This window comes from Fragaria vesca, linkage group LG1 (assembly GCF_000184155.1).
Source record: "Fragaria vesca subsp. vesca linkage group LG1, FraVesHawaii_1.0, whole genome shotgun sequence".
Lineage (NCBI taxonomy): Eukaryota > Viridiplantae > Streptophyta > Magnoliopsida > Rosales > Rosaceae > Fragaria > Fragaria vesca.
In genome coordinates this window covers 14,341,605-14,355,668 of record NC_020491.1, presented here as the reverse complement: position 1 = coordinate 14,355,668, position 14,064 = coordinate 14,341,605, and the positions used below count along the sequence as shown (strand labels likewise).

Genomic DNA, 14,064 nt, shown 5'->3' with positions numbered 1-14,064 from the left:
TTTTTTTTTTTAACAGTTACAAAAATCCGTTAGAATAGTTACAAAAATCTGTTAAGTTTTTAAGCTGTTATCCTATGTGGACCTATGTGGACAAATAAAACAATGACATCTTGCAAGGTATGAATACCCCAAGGCACCTAAGTCTTTTTCAAGTATGTAACTATGCAAACAACATATATGAATACTAATAGAATTAATATATCCAACAATATATCAATCCAGTAATTTGATCAGATACTACAGTAGTTCAAATAAAATCTTAGAATTACAAAAAATAACACTCTTGCTACTGAAAAACAACCATTCTTGCATTCTTGGCTGCAAAAGTTTCAATTAAGCTTAAATAATCAAGCTTTTGAGCCAACTCTTTTTCAATCGACAACAAAGCTAAACCATTCAATCTTTCCTGTGACATAGTTGATCGAAGACAAATCCTATTCACAATGACAATTGTTATAATCAAGTATGATGGCTAATGTTTAATTTGGTACTTTGGTTGAACTAGTAAATAACAACTATGTAAGACTATAACTAATAATTGATTCACCAAGAACTGAAGAACAATAAGAAAAAACTTTGCAAAACTTCAACAACACTCAGTTGAAAGGGTTAGGCAGGAACCAAACAATCAAAGAATAGGTTAGTATACACACAAACAAAACAAAAAAATCTGTCTCATATATTCATTAGTTATATAATTAAACAAACAAGTAAAACCATGTAATCATAAAATTGCAGCAATTCAATGGAATCATGGAACTAAAGCAAAGGGCATCATCGGAAAAAAAACCAAAAGAAAGAAGAAGAAAATACCTGGTAATATGAACAAGGACTCAAGCAGTGAAGGAGAAGAGAGAGTCTGAAACCAAAAAGAAAAAAAGAGAACAAGAGACTTTGAGAACGCCAATTTGCCGCAATAGAATTATCAATTATAGAAGAGAACAAGAGAAGACGAAACATTCCTGGTGCCTTTTCTAGAAAAAAGAGATCACGGCTGTATAATTTTTTTTTTCATTATATATAAGGAGGCAATGTTTTTTTTTGGGCCCATAAAACTTGGGGCTTTAGATCAGCGCCTGCTGGGCCTATGGTCAGGGCCGGCCCTGTCCAGTAGGACAACTAATTTGAAAGGAATTGTGCTGGAGTTCACCTTCGACTATAATCCTTATTCAAGAACAAGGTTTTGACTAAGAAGTATGAGGTGATGGGTGACGACAACGACTCTGTTTCCTTGGAGATAGTTGGGGATGAAATACAGTGGAAAGATTCCCACAACCTGGTAGAGACGGTGAAGGCATTGAAAGTTTCTTCAATTTCTTCGAGTCATCATATGATACTGTCTTCAAACGTCTTTCTTTTGACATAGAAACTTATCAACTCAAAGGCAAACTTTCGGAAGATTATGTGATTGGTATCACGATTCGAGACATGATCATTCCGCATGCTGTATCATGTTATAGCCATGTTGAGGACTATGGAGATGAAGATGATGATGATAGTGATGAATAGCTCTTTGAATGTTAGAAACTTGAGTACCTGAACCTAAACATGAACAATGTGCAGCAGTACTGCGTACTTTCTTCCCAAGTTTTTGTATTAGGTCTCTGAAATTGAAGCATTTAGATAGAAACTGATATGGGCAAGTTCTGTCCACAAGCTCTTATCAATTAGTAGCAGTGATAAAGTAGTATGGTGTTCATATCCAAAACTAATTGACAATGGATGGAGTGGCCCAAACCCTTATAAACCTCAGGTAAGGTCCCATTTTTCCCGATGTGGGATATATATCTCAACACGCCCCCGCACGTGTGACAAATTTTCAAGCCTAACACGTGGATAACATTTGGGGTGACGTGGAGTTCGTGTGGCCATTAGGCTTCACACGTAAACGTGGGTAACCCGCTCTGATACCATGATAAAGTAGTCTGGTGTTCACATCCAAAACCAATTGACAATGGATAGAGTGGCCCAAACCCTTATAAACCCCAAACAAGATCTCATTTTTCCCGATGTGGGATATATATCTCAACAAGCAGTAGGTGGTAACAAGTATAAGTATCACTGCATCAGAAGTTCATAACAAAAAGAGGTAGAACTTCATTTCTGCAATGAATGATAGAATAGTGAAACTCTACTTCTAAGGTTCTTGATCTACTGATTTGATAAAGTTTTGCAGTGTGTAAGAAGAAGGTGATGAGCAGGCATGTTGAGTATATTTCATATTTATGTAAATGAGCAGGCATGCATGTTGAAGGCTTCAACCTATGAGTTTAGCTCTCACCCTTGATGGTTAAAATACGAGTGATCGACTAGGGGCCGGGACTCAATATGGTCTTTGCAATCCTAACCTAAGTTTTTTAACGGTGCGATAAATGATATATTAAGTCATATAACTTGTTGTATTGAGTATCAAAATCTTATACACACAGTATTATGAACGACGATATATAAGATGATTAAGTTAAAAATGTTCGTGGCCAGTTTAGTCCATGAACCGATGAACGTACTTATATAATCTTTTTCATGGACCCTAAACAAAGTCTTCTTAATTACTTTTGAAACAAACCAATCTCTTCCTAACTTGTAGAATTTCATCAACTTAAAATAATAATCTATTATGTTACATCCAATGTCATTTTCAATTTAGACACTTATAAACAATAACAAGTATAACTTAACTTCAACAACTTATTTCGAAACTCAATAATAGACAATCACTTCCGATACGTCACGATGATACTTAATCCGCACAATTATGATTCCATTACACGTGAAAACTCTGCCTCACACCATGTGAATAGTATTAGTGAGTGAACTTCACACTCCTTTCCTTAAAGAAACAAAGACGTTACTATGGCCAAGGACTTGCATTCTCAAAGTCTTGGTCTCTTCCTTTTTATAGTAGCTCCTTTTATTCTCTACGCGTTATACACGTCTCAAACACGCACCAAAAAGAAAATTAAAAACGCGGTAATAGTAGTTAGGCATAAAAATGCTTAATTATATTGTAAAATTCAAACCATAATTAACTGCTCTCTGATAGAGAGATCTCTCTATTTAACCCCCATAATCTCACACCAAACAACTACAAACTGAGAGTGTTGACCCCGCTGGTTCTTCTTCTTCTTCTCCAAAATACCAGATCACAGAGCCAAGAATTAAGCTCGGATATGATCTAACCGTTATTAGCTCCCAAACCAAGTAATACCACCAAATTTCGGATCCTCATTACTCTCTCTTTTCTATTTTTGGGTACAGAACTTGAGCTACACGGGCCAAGAAATTACAGACCATTTTTCCTTTTTGTCGGGTCCAGACCTCATTCTCCTTGTTCTTTCCTAAAGGCCACCATATGCCTGAAATGTTGCTGAAACTTCCTCTACGTGATCTTCCTACGTGCCTTCTTCCTTTACTACTTGAAGCTTATATATGATTTGGAGGAGGTTTGTGATTGTTACTACAAAGTTGAGCAGAAGAAAGGTAGAAGAAGATTATGGAGAGTTATTTGCAGAATTTTGGGGAAGTGAAGGCAAAGGGATCGTCTGAAGAAACGTTGCAGAAATGGAGGAAGCTTTGTGGGGTAGTGAAGAACCCGAAAAGACGGTTTCGGTTCACTGCTAATCTTTCCAAGCGTACAGAGGCTGCGGCCATGCGCCGTACCAATCAGGTATATATCCCATAATACAACCTCTGTAATAATATGCATTGTTCTTGAGTGACACAAATGGATATGACACATAATATGTAAATAATTATGATAACCTTGAAACCAGAAGTTGTCAAATGTTTGAAGTTTGAACTTTGACATCTTAAATTGGAGAATGCTTTGGTTTACTTTGTGTGTGATATAGAATGTAAGGGAATATATTTTTCTGTGTCTTATTCAACTCTTAAGGGTATTTTAAAGGAACAATCAACTAGTCTTTAGTCAACTTAATTAGCCCAACAAATAAGACAGAGGAAGAAGACAGATGCCTATATATATTTGCTCTCAACTCATTAGTCAATAGCAAATGATGATTAGTTGTTCATATAGCCTGACAGTGATTGGTTTTATACATGTTGACAAATTTTCTCTGTATATTGTACAAAATAAAAGCTTATGTGCAACCTTATCCAATATCTGGAAATTTTGTTATAACTCTGTAAAACAGTTTATAGATTGTGACACAAAACTATGCCACTAGATATTAAGGGTTTCTTGCTGTAGCTGTAGTTGGTAAAAACTAAAAAGTGACAATACTTTCAGTTCAAATTCTACAATTTCACAGATGGAGTCTTGGAGAGAAAGTGTTGTTAACAGTTTCCAAATTGTCTATAGTTTCAGAAAGTCTCTTTTTTCTTGTCGTCAATATGGTGGTGGACTTAGAAATGGAGTAATGGACTTGGTGTTAGGAGAATGAATTGCAAGTTCTGTCATGCAACTTCTGACTGTACTGATTACTTGGTGACTTGCATTTTGCAGGAGAAATTGAGGATTGCAGTTTTGGTTTCTAAAGCTGCATTTCAATTTATTCAAGGTGAGTACGTTCAGCATTAAGATATACAAACAGTATCATCACATTGAAAGGTGGTGCTTCATGCTCATTCTAAATTTCTGGTGTCTGCAGGTGTACAACCAAGTGACTATGTTCTACCTCAGGAAGTTAAAGCCGCGGGTTTTGAGATTTGTGCTGATGAAGTGGGATCCATTGTGGAAGGTCATGATGTGAAGAAGCTGAAATTTCATGGAGGTGTAACTGGCCTTACAAAGAAGCTGTGTACATCAGTAGAAGATGGGCTTAATACCGAAACTGATTTGAACACTCGAAGACAAGAGATTTTCGGCATTAATAAGTTTACTGAGAGTGAGCAGCGTGGTTTCTTTGTATTTGTTTGGGAAGCCCTGCAGGACATGACTCTTATGATCCTTGGAGTGTGTGCTTTTGTGTCGCTTCTCGTTGGAATAGCAATGGAAGGATGGCCAGTAGGAGCTCATGATGGGCTTGGAATTGTTGCCAGTATCATGTTGGTTGTGTTTGTCACAGCAACAAGTGATTATCGCCAATCACTACAGTTCAAGGACTTGGACAAGGAGAAGAAAAAGATTGCTATGCAAGTAACAAGAAATGGATATAGGCAGAAAATGTCTATATATGAACTACTTCCTGGTGACATTGTACACCTTTCTATTGGAGACCAAGTACCTGCTGATGGTCTATTTGTTTCTGGATTTTCTGTCTTAATTGATGAATCCAGTTTAACTGGTGAGAGTGAGCCTATAATGGTAACTCCTGAAAATCCCTTTCTTCTTTCTGGAACTAAGGTTCAAGATGGATCATGCAAGATGATGGTCACCACAGTTGGGATGAGAACTCAATGGGGCAAACTGATGGCCACACTAAGTGAAGGCGGAGATGATGAAACCCCATTGCAAGTGAAGTTGAATGGAGTGGCAACCATCATTGGTAAGATAGGACTTTTCTTTGCTGTTGTGACTTTTGCTGTTATGGTGCAAGGACTGTTTAGTCAAAAACTGAGCGAAGGGACACAATGGAGCTGGAATGGAGATGATGCAATGAAATTGCTAGAGTTCTTTGCTATTGCAGTTACAATTGTTGTTGTTGCTGTACCTGAGGGGTTGCCACTGGCTGTGACATTGAGCCTTGCGTTTGCCATGAAGAAAATGATGAATGATAAGGCGCTTGTTCGTCATCTAGCAGCTTGCGAAACTATGGGATCAGCCACCAACATTTGCAGTGACAAAACTGGGACACTGACTACCAACAAAATGACTGTTGTCAAGTCATGCCTTTGCATGAATGTCAAAGATGTGAGCAACCTCAGTGATGCTTCAAGCTTGTTCTCTGATCTTCCGGAATCTGTTAAGAAGTTGTTGCTGCAATCGATATTTAATAACACTGGTGGAGAAGTTGTGGTTAACAAAGGTGGCAAGAATGAGATGTTGGGAACACCTACCGACACTGCATTGTTGGCGTTTGGCTTGGCACTTGGTGGAGATTTTCAAGCAGAGAGAAAAGCTTCTAAAATTGTGAAAGTTGAGCCTTTCAACTCAACAAAGAAAAGAATGGGGGTCGTGTTGGAACTGCCTGAAGGAGGAGGTTTCAGAGCACATACTAAAGGTGCTTCAGAAATCATTTTGGCCAACTGTGATAAGGTGATCAATTCAAATGGTGAAACTGTTCCTCTTGATGAGGCATCCATTAACCATCTCAAAGTTACTATCAATGATTTTGCTTGTGAGGCTCTTCGAACTTTATGCCTTGGCTATATGGATTTAGACAAATTCTCTGCTGAGGATGCCATTCCAACTTCTGGATATACTTGCTTAGGAATTGTTGGCATTAAAGATCCTGTTCGTCCCGGTGTGAAGGAGTCTGTTGCAGTTTGCCGTTCAGCTGGTATCACAGTAAGAATGGTTACAGGAGACAATATCCACACTGCAAAGGCCATAGCAAGGGAATGTGGAATTCTCACAGATGATGGATTAGCCATTGAAGGTCCGGAGTTCAGGGAGAAGAATCAAGAAGAATTGCTTTCACTAATTCCTAAAATTCAGGTGAACTTCATTTTATTTTCTTAGGAACTTAAGTTCCGAAACATATACAGTGTAGTCCTAACTGAGTATGATTCTATTAGTCTGTGAGACTAAAATTTGAGTTCCTGTTGTAGGTCATGGCACGATCATCGCCTCTAGACAAGCATACACTGGTGAAACACTTGAGGACAACATTTGATGAAGTTGTTGCTGTAACTGGTGATGGAACAAATGATGCCCCAGCACTTCATGAGGCAGATATTGGACTAGCCATGGGCATTGCCGGAACTGAGGTGAGTAAATGCTATGCAAGTGCAGAACTACATACTTCTTCTTCAGTGCTTAAAGCTCAACTAATTACCTTTCCTTTTTTCAGGTGGCTAAGGAGAGTGCTGATGTTATAATTCTGGATGATAATTTCTCCACAATTGTGACAGTGGCAAAATGGGGACGTTCGGTTTACATCAACATTCAAAAATTTGTGCAGTTCCAGCTGACTGTCAATATTGTTGCACTGATTGTTAATTTCTCCTCGGCTTGTTTGACAGGTTAGCATGCTCACATTTGTTGACCATTTCTGTTATGGCTTTCACATTCCTTTTCTTTTCATCATTGTAAACGTTTTTGATGTATGTTTTCTCTTGCATTATTTTTCAGGGAGTGCACCCCTCACTGCTGTTCAGCTACTGTGGGTGAACATGATTATGGACACACTGGGAGCACTTGCACTTGCAACTGAGCCTCCAAATAATGATTTAATGAAGCGTCCACCAGTTGGAAAGAGGCAAAATTTCATCAGTAATGTAATGTGGAGGAATATTTTGGGGCAGTCTTTCTATCAGTTTACAGTAATATGGCTTCTTCAGGCAAAAGGAGAATCAATATTTGGTCTTGATGGACCAGATTCTCATCTGATCCTGAACACTCTCATTTTCAATACATTTGTCTTCTGTCAGGTAAGTGAAAATCTCATACCATGTTTCTTCAAACTAGTTCATGACATTACAATCTTCAAAGGTAACATGATCTTTTTTTCAGGTGTTCAACGAAATAAGCTCGCGTGAGATGGAAGACATAGATGTTTTCAAGGGCATATTGGATAACTATGTTTTCGTTGCAGTCCTCGGTTCCACAGTTGTGTTCCAGATCATTATTATCGAGTTCCTGGGGAAGTTTGCTAGCACAACACCTCTCACCTTGTGTCAATGGTTTGTTACCGTCTTCATTGGCTTTATAGGGATGCCAATTGCTGCTTTCTTGAAGATGATTCCTGTTTGAACCTCACAGATTTAGAGACTAGATTCTACTTTCCTTTGACAAGAACAATTAGGCAGTTTAGGAATGGAAGCAGATCTCTTTAAGTCCTCATCCTGCAATGCAGATTGCATGAGATGATATTGGGAAGACTATATTGATCTGGTTGATTGTCTATTACCAGATGAACAGAATAGCTAAGCGTCTCCTGTTTAACACTGGAAAGGATCCCGACTTCTTGGTGCTTTTAAGAAATTTGAGTTCCAAGTCTACAGGGTGAACACAAGGCAAGGTGGCTCTATTGTATATCTGCAAGTCTTGTAACACCCTGTTTACATTTATTCATCTTTATGTAATTACTTGTGTTCTTCGGGTAATAATTCCATTAACTCTCTGCAATTGTCTATGCCTCCCAATCTGAAACCAAACAAGGAATTTGTATGATTATTTGCTCTGTTATAACATTCTGGAATTCAGTATATGAACTGAAACTAAACAGCAGATTGAACCAGTTAAATACTTATGCTAGATTTAAAAGAGTAGATAAAGTTTGCTAATTCATCCCCTACACATGGAAAAACCACAAAACTAATTCCCAAGATCTAACATCCTAACAGAACAACATACAACCATAGTAACACCAGTTCCCCTAAGCAAATTTTTTAATTTATTTATTATTATTATTTTTTTTATACGAAGCAAAGTTCCATGACCCATTCATGCATAAAATCACTAAAGCAACATACACAAATTTCCAAATACGAGGAAGATCCATGGCAAGTTGCTTGGGCCTCTGCTGGGTTGGGCTGGGCTTCTTAGGTTCAGTTCTCTTTTTTGTTTTATTTTGTTTGGGCTGGTCTGGATTTTGTTGGAGCGGGCTACTGCATTTCTTGCCCTATCTGTCTCATGGGTGGTACCATTTGAGGTCTTGACCACATTACTGTTTGATTTGTCGAAACATGCACCATTTGAGGTCTTGACATCTAAATGATCTTTACAGTGGTTTCATTTTTGGGGCATGGTAAGGCGAGGGATGTTTTTGTTTTGTTGTTGGTTTTTTTCCAAGAGATTTTTTTGACCCTAATGAATAATACCATTGCATTCGGTAATTGTTAGTAGTTTAGGTTGGTCTGCTTTGTAGATTTTTGTGCCGGACATTTGTAATATTTCATAACCACTCCCTGACTTGATGGATTGAAATAAAAAGAAATATCATGCCTGTGATTCGAACTCAGGTAGGTTTAAGACGTTCAGACTTCAGAGCCAACTGAACTGCGTTGTTATAGTGTAAAGAAATGCCCTTTTTTCTATATATTATCTAATAAGTATATATAGGTCCCGAAATTTGGGAGCCAGTTGCACCTGTCCAAGCCGCCCAGGAAACTGGACTCAAGTACAAGAGGACAAAAATCTGAAAATTGCCTTTGCTTGAATGAAAAGCCACCCTGCCACGCGAGAGATCCCTCTTTAAACAATAGACGGCCTGATAGATGCCACGTGTATGAATGAGATTGCATATAGTTGCCTATATATATATATAGTCATAAATTAGGGATTTTTTTTGTCCGAATCATAACACCCGCCGCAAAATAGACTTTCCTTCAGCTGCTCTTCCCCTTTTCATCAACAGGAGCAGAGTTGGAGTGAGCTGAAATCGAACAGAGGTATAAGGATTTAGATGATCACAATCATCAGCTGACCATGAAGGTTCCACCAAAAACCGGATCTTCACTCCCTTTCCGTCTTCTCCTCATCTCAGCCTCTATTGCTTATTGTCTTCGCTCTCAAACCAACAACACACCTATAAACCATTTTTCTGTTGATAGCATCTCCACTGTCAAGTTCAAAGTGGGTTCACCTATAAACCATTTTTCTGTTGATGGCATCTGCACTGTCAAGTTCAAAGTGGGTTCAGAGGATTAGAGCTAAGAATTTGCACCCAAAATCCTTCACCTAATTTGCTTTTAGAGTTTTAGGTTCGTCTTGTTGTTATATAGTTCTGGTCTTTTGGAGGAGGGTTTTACTCAGCACCACGTACACACTTAAAATGTTATGTTTGCAAAATGCTATTGGGGAAATGGGGATCTATTCTCAGTTTCTTAGCCCAAAAGATTTGACCCGATGGATTCTCGATCACGCTGAGGTCGCGGTTATGCCCCTAGCTACTCAGGTTCGTTAATTTCAATCCTCCCTGTTAATTGATTTCCTTATCTTACATGTTTTTCGCTTTTGTCCAATAATTACAATTGCTCTCGTAAATATTCCTGTCGTTCGGTATTAGAAATTTGATCACTCAGAAATTCGATGGTTTGTTTAGATTGTAAATAAAATTATAGAACATGGGCTTATATCTTTGTTGGCATTTGGGTCATGTTAGGCTAGTGCATGTCTTACATTGCAGAGGTTAAAATGTGATCGGTGATCGGAGAGGAAGAAACTATGTGTGGTTTTGGGGGAAATTTGCTTTGATGGAAATGGAATACAACTACATATCATATTAGACTAATCATTCAGTAAACATTTACCCTGATAATAGCTGAGTTTTGGACATCTTGGTTATTATTGATGGACTTGATTGAGTCTTGTCATGGTTCTGAGATGGATTTGGTGACTTGGTGTTAGGATAATGAAAATACTGTAAGTTGGTCATGCGCATTGTCCTAAATATACTAAGACAATTATTACGTTTTTAACTTGAAAATATGTACTTATTTATTGATTACATTCTGATTTAAACTGTGCAGGAGAAACCGCGGATTGCTGGTTCATTGTCTGAAGCTTCATTCAGATCTGCTCGAGGTGAGTCGCTTCAGCATTTAGATAAATATCTGCTACCCTTAAATTACAGCGAGTTCATGCTTATTTTAAACTTCTGGTGTCTTCAGGTATGAAGTCAAGTGACTCTGTCTTGCCTGCCGACGTTGCAATACTTGCTGATCAAGTGGAATCCTTTGAGCGAGGTCTTGGTAGGTCTTTTTTTGCAAGCTCTGTAGATGAATCGGAATTCTTTCTGATAGGTCCTGATTTGAAGAAGTTGAGATATCCTGGAATACCTGGTGATATGTTACACCTTTCTAAAGGGGACACCGTACCTGCAGATGGGCTGTTTGTCTTCGGATACTCTGTCTTAATCGATGCATCGAGTTTAATTGGTGAGAGTAAGCCTATAGTGGTAACTCCTGAAAACCCTGTCCTTGTTGCTGGAACTAAGGTTTTAGATGGACAATGCACAATGATGGTTACCAGAGTAGGGATGACAATCGAACATGAAAGTTTGATGGGTTACATACAAGTTCTAAGAAATAGATTGGGGCAGAATACGATAGATTATAAAGCACTTGTTTGCTTCGTGGCCGCTTGCAGAACTATGGTGATCAATTCAAACAGTTTGTTTGTAACTGTTCCTCTTGATGAAGCATCAGTCAAGCATCTTCAAGTTACTAGCAGTGATTTTGCTGGTGAGGGTCTTGGAACTTGGTGCCTTGGGTATATGGAACTAGACAAAGAATTCTCAGCTGAGGATCCCATTCCAACTTCTGAATATACTTGCATAGGAATTGTTGGCACTACAATTCCTCCTGGTATCAAGGAGTCTGTTGCAATTTGCCGTTCAGCTGGTATCAATGGTGGAGCTACTGAAAGGACCAACTGGGTCCTGTGCCCCTGCTAAGCTTCAATTTCGGACAACATACATGTTGTTTTGGATATGTAACATATATATGATTGCTCAATTCCTTATTGTTTGGGGGTCTGTAAGACCCATTTCAAATAAAATTGTTCCTCTTTGAGTCTCCACTTTTTTTTTTTTTCCTATTTATTTTTTACCCCTTTATTCCTTCATACACAATGAAAATTATTGCTTACATGGAGCCAAGTACCTGTCATAAACTTCTCTAGAAAAGAAACAGACCAAAGGAACTGCTGCTGACCCATGACCTTGCTGATGACGAACGCAATAGTAGATCAAAATCGAAGACAGCTCCCCCTATGTCCCTTTTCTCCTCTCCTATTTCTTCCAGCACAATTCCAAGAGATTTGAAAGTTGAAACCAACAACCAAAACTAATAACCAACAACGAAACTATTCAGAGTATATGGTAGTAGGGGGTTGAGAGGTTAGAAGTCGAACTATTTTGAACTAATCTTTTATACCAATAGCACAGCTCCTCTTACAATTTATAAGCTTAAAGGCAAGAAGACAAGCAACTTATGTACAATCCTGAAAATCGGTACATAATCTGAACTAATTACCAGAATGAACATGCTAAAATGTTAAAGCTTGGTTTGAAAGAGTGGGCAGAAAGACAGGACAAACATACAATTGTAGAAAGTGCCATTTCGCATAAGCAAAGTTTAGAAACTGCATATCAGTATAAGCAAGATACATAGTAACCAGATAGGCCAAAGAGATATCTCAAGATTCCATGGTATTGGTATCATCTTCATCAGCATCGTTGAACATGTACATTCTGGTACTGTAAGTGAAGATCTCATGCCATATTTCTTCAAACTAGTTCATGTCAGAACAATCTTCAAAGATAACATGATATTTTTCTCAGGTGTTCAATGAAATAAGCTCGCGTGAGATGGAAGACATAGATGTTTTCGTTGCAGTCCTCGGTTCCACAGTTGTGTTCCAAATCATTATTATCGAGTTCCTCAGGAATTAGCACAGCTTCTCTCACCCTGTATCAATGGTTTGTTACTGTCTTTATTGGCTTCATAGGGATGCCAATTGCTGCTTTCTTGAAGATGATTCCTGTTTGAACCTCACAGAATTAGAGACTAGATTCTACTTTCCTTTGAAAAGACCAATTAGGCAGTTTAGGAATGGAAAACAGATCTCCTGAAGTCCTCATCCTGCAATGCAGATTGCATAAGATGATATTGGGAAGACTACATTGGTCTGCTTGACTGTATTACCAGATGAAACAGAATAGCTAAGCGTCTCCTGTTTAACTCTGGAAATGATTCCAACTTCTTGGTGCTTTTAAGAAATTTTAGTTGAAGTTTTACAGGGTCAACACAAGGCAAGGTGGCTCTACTGTATATCTGCAAATCTTGTAATTCCCTGTTTGTATTTATTCATCTTTATGTACTTGTGTTCTTCTGGTAATAATTCCATCAACTCTGCAATTGTCTATGCCTCCCATCTGAACCAACAAGGAATTTGTATGAATTCTTGCTCTGTTATAGCATTCTCAAATCCAGTGTAAGTTATGAACTGAAACTAAAGATCAGATCGAACCAGTTAAAATAGTTATGCTTCATTAAAGAGTAGACAAAGTTTACTGATTCATCCCTACACATGAAAAAACTACAAAGTAACAAAACTAATTCCCTAACAGGATAACATACAACCAGAGTGATACCATTTCCCCTAAACAAAGTTCAATGATGCATATAATCACTAAAGCGACATACACAAATAACCATAAAATCTTCCTAGTCCAAAGAATATCTCAAGGTTGCATGGCATTGGCATCGTCTTCATCAGCATCATTGAACATGTACTGACTCTGATACTCCATCAAGTATTGTGTTGATCGTTTCACATCCAAGAACAGATGGTAAACTCGGTTAATATCCTCCATCTCAACAATCTTTCCCTTCCGCTTTTGGCATGCCAAGGCAGCAGCTGTTATGAGATGGATGGCATATCTCAAAGATGCATCTACACCAATCTTGGTCAACAAATGCTTTGCCTCTTCAGACATCTCAACTTCTTCTTCTTGGGATCTGATGTCCAGAATCTTGCGAATTTCATCCTCAGTGTAAGGCTGAGTGGTGATAATAAGTAAGCGATCAAGGAGATCAATTGGAATCCCATGGGGGGATTTATAGTTTGTGCCTCTGATCGTAGTGATCCCTCTGTTTGTAGCAACAACTAAAATTGGAGCCATCTCATTCTCCAGAGCACGATTCAGAAAAGAAAAGCATTCAATGTCAAGCATATGCACCTCATCGATAAACAGAACACCCGGCACAATTTCTGCCTTCCCTTCCTCCCTCCACTCTGCTACCTTTGTGTCAATCTGTTCTCTCACTTCTGAACGAATTTCACCAGTATCTCCAGTAAAGAGAGCCAGAAATCCTTGTGTTCTGGTACAAAGAAAAATTATAATCAGAAACAAACTCTGGCATTAATCCAAACCTTACACTGAGTCTAAAGTAGAGTGCCAAAACTCAAACCGAGCAGCTTGCAAGCCAACATTATTTGAGCTTTTTGTTTGTACATATATATATATATATATATATATACACACACGAGGC

At 38.3% G+C, this 14,064-nt stretch overlaps 3 protein-coding genes across 4 annotated transcripts in view; 2 read left to right on the top strand and 1 right to left on the bottom strand.

Moving 5' to 3' along the window:
- Nucleotides 1-3,111: 3,111 nt before the first annotated feature.
- LOC101311512 (calcium-transporting ATPase 2, plasma membrane-type-like) lies at nt 3,112-8,206 on the top strand. The gene is made up of 7 exons (XM_004288199.1): nt 3,112-3,667; nt 4,466-4,520; nt 4,611-6,559; nt 6,673-6,831; nt 6,915-7,086; nt 7,196-7,494; nt 7,577-8,206. The coding sequence occupies exons 1-7, from the start codon at nt 3,494-3,496 to the stop codon at nt 7,814-7,816; spliced, it is 3,048 nt and encodes a 1,015-aa protein (XP_004288247.1). The 5' UTR covers nt 3,112-3,493; the 3' UTR covers nt 7,817-8,206.
- A 1,211-nt stretch (nt 8,207-9,417) lies between these two features.
- LOC101311034 (calcium-transporting ATPase 2, plasma membrane-type-like) lies at nt 9,418-11,586 on the top strand. 2 transcript variants are annotated; one of them, XM_004288198.1, is made up of 4 exons: nt 9,418-9,962; nt 10,537-10,591; nt 10,678-10,758; nt 10,891-11,586. In XM_004288198.1, the coding sequence occupies exons 1-4, from the start codon at nt 9,840-9,842 to the stop codon at nt 11,460-11,462; spliced, it is 831 nt and encodes a 276-aa protein (XP_004288246.1). In that variant the 5' UTR covers nt 9,418-9,839; the 3' UTR covers nt 11,463-11,586. The 2 variants fall into 2 exon arrangements, with proteins under 2 accessions (XP_004288246.1, XP_004288245.1); XM_004288197.1 differs by having other exon boundaries at nt 10,678-11,586.
- A 1,453-nt stretch (nt 11,587-13,039) lies between these two features.
- LOC101310741 (ruvB-like 2-like) overlaps nt 13,040-14,064 on the bottom strand; it is a 4,061-nt gene continuing 3,036 nt past the window's right edge. Inside the window, exon 2 of the mRNA XM_004288196.1 lies at nt 13,040-13,893. Within this exon, the coding sequence (XP_004288244.1) occupies nt 13,254-13,893 (640 nt within the window). The 3' untranslated portion in view covers nt 13,040-13,253. The remainder of the gene's footprint in view (nt 13,894-14,064) is intronic.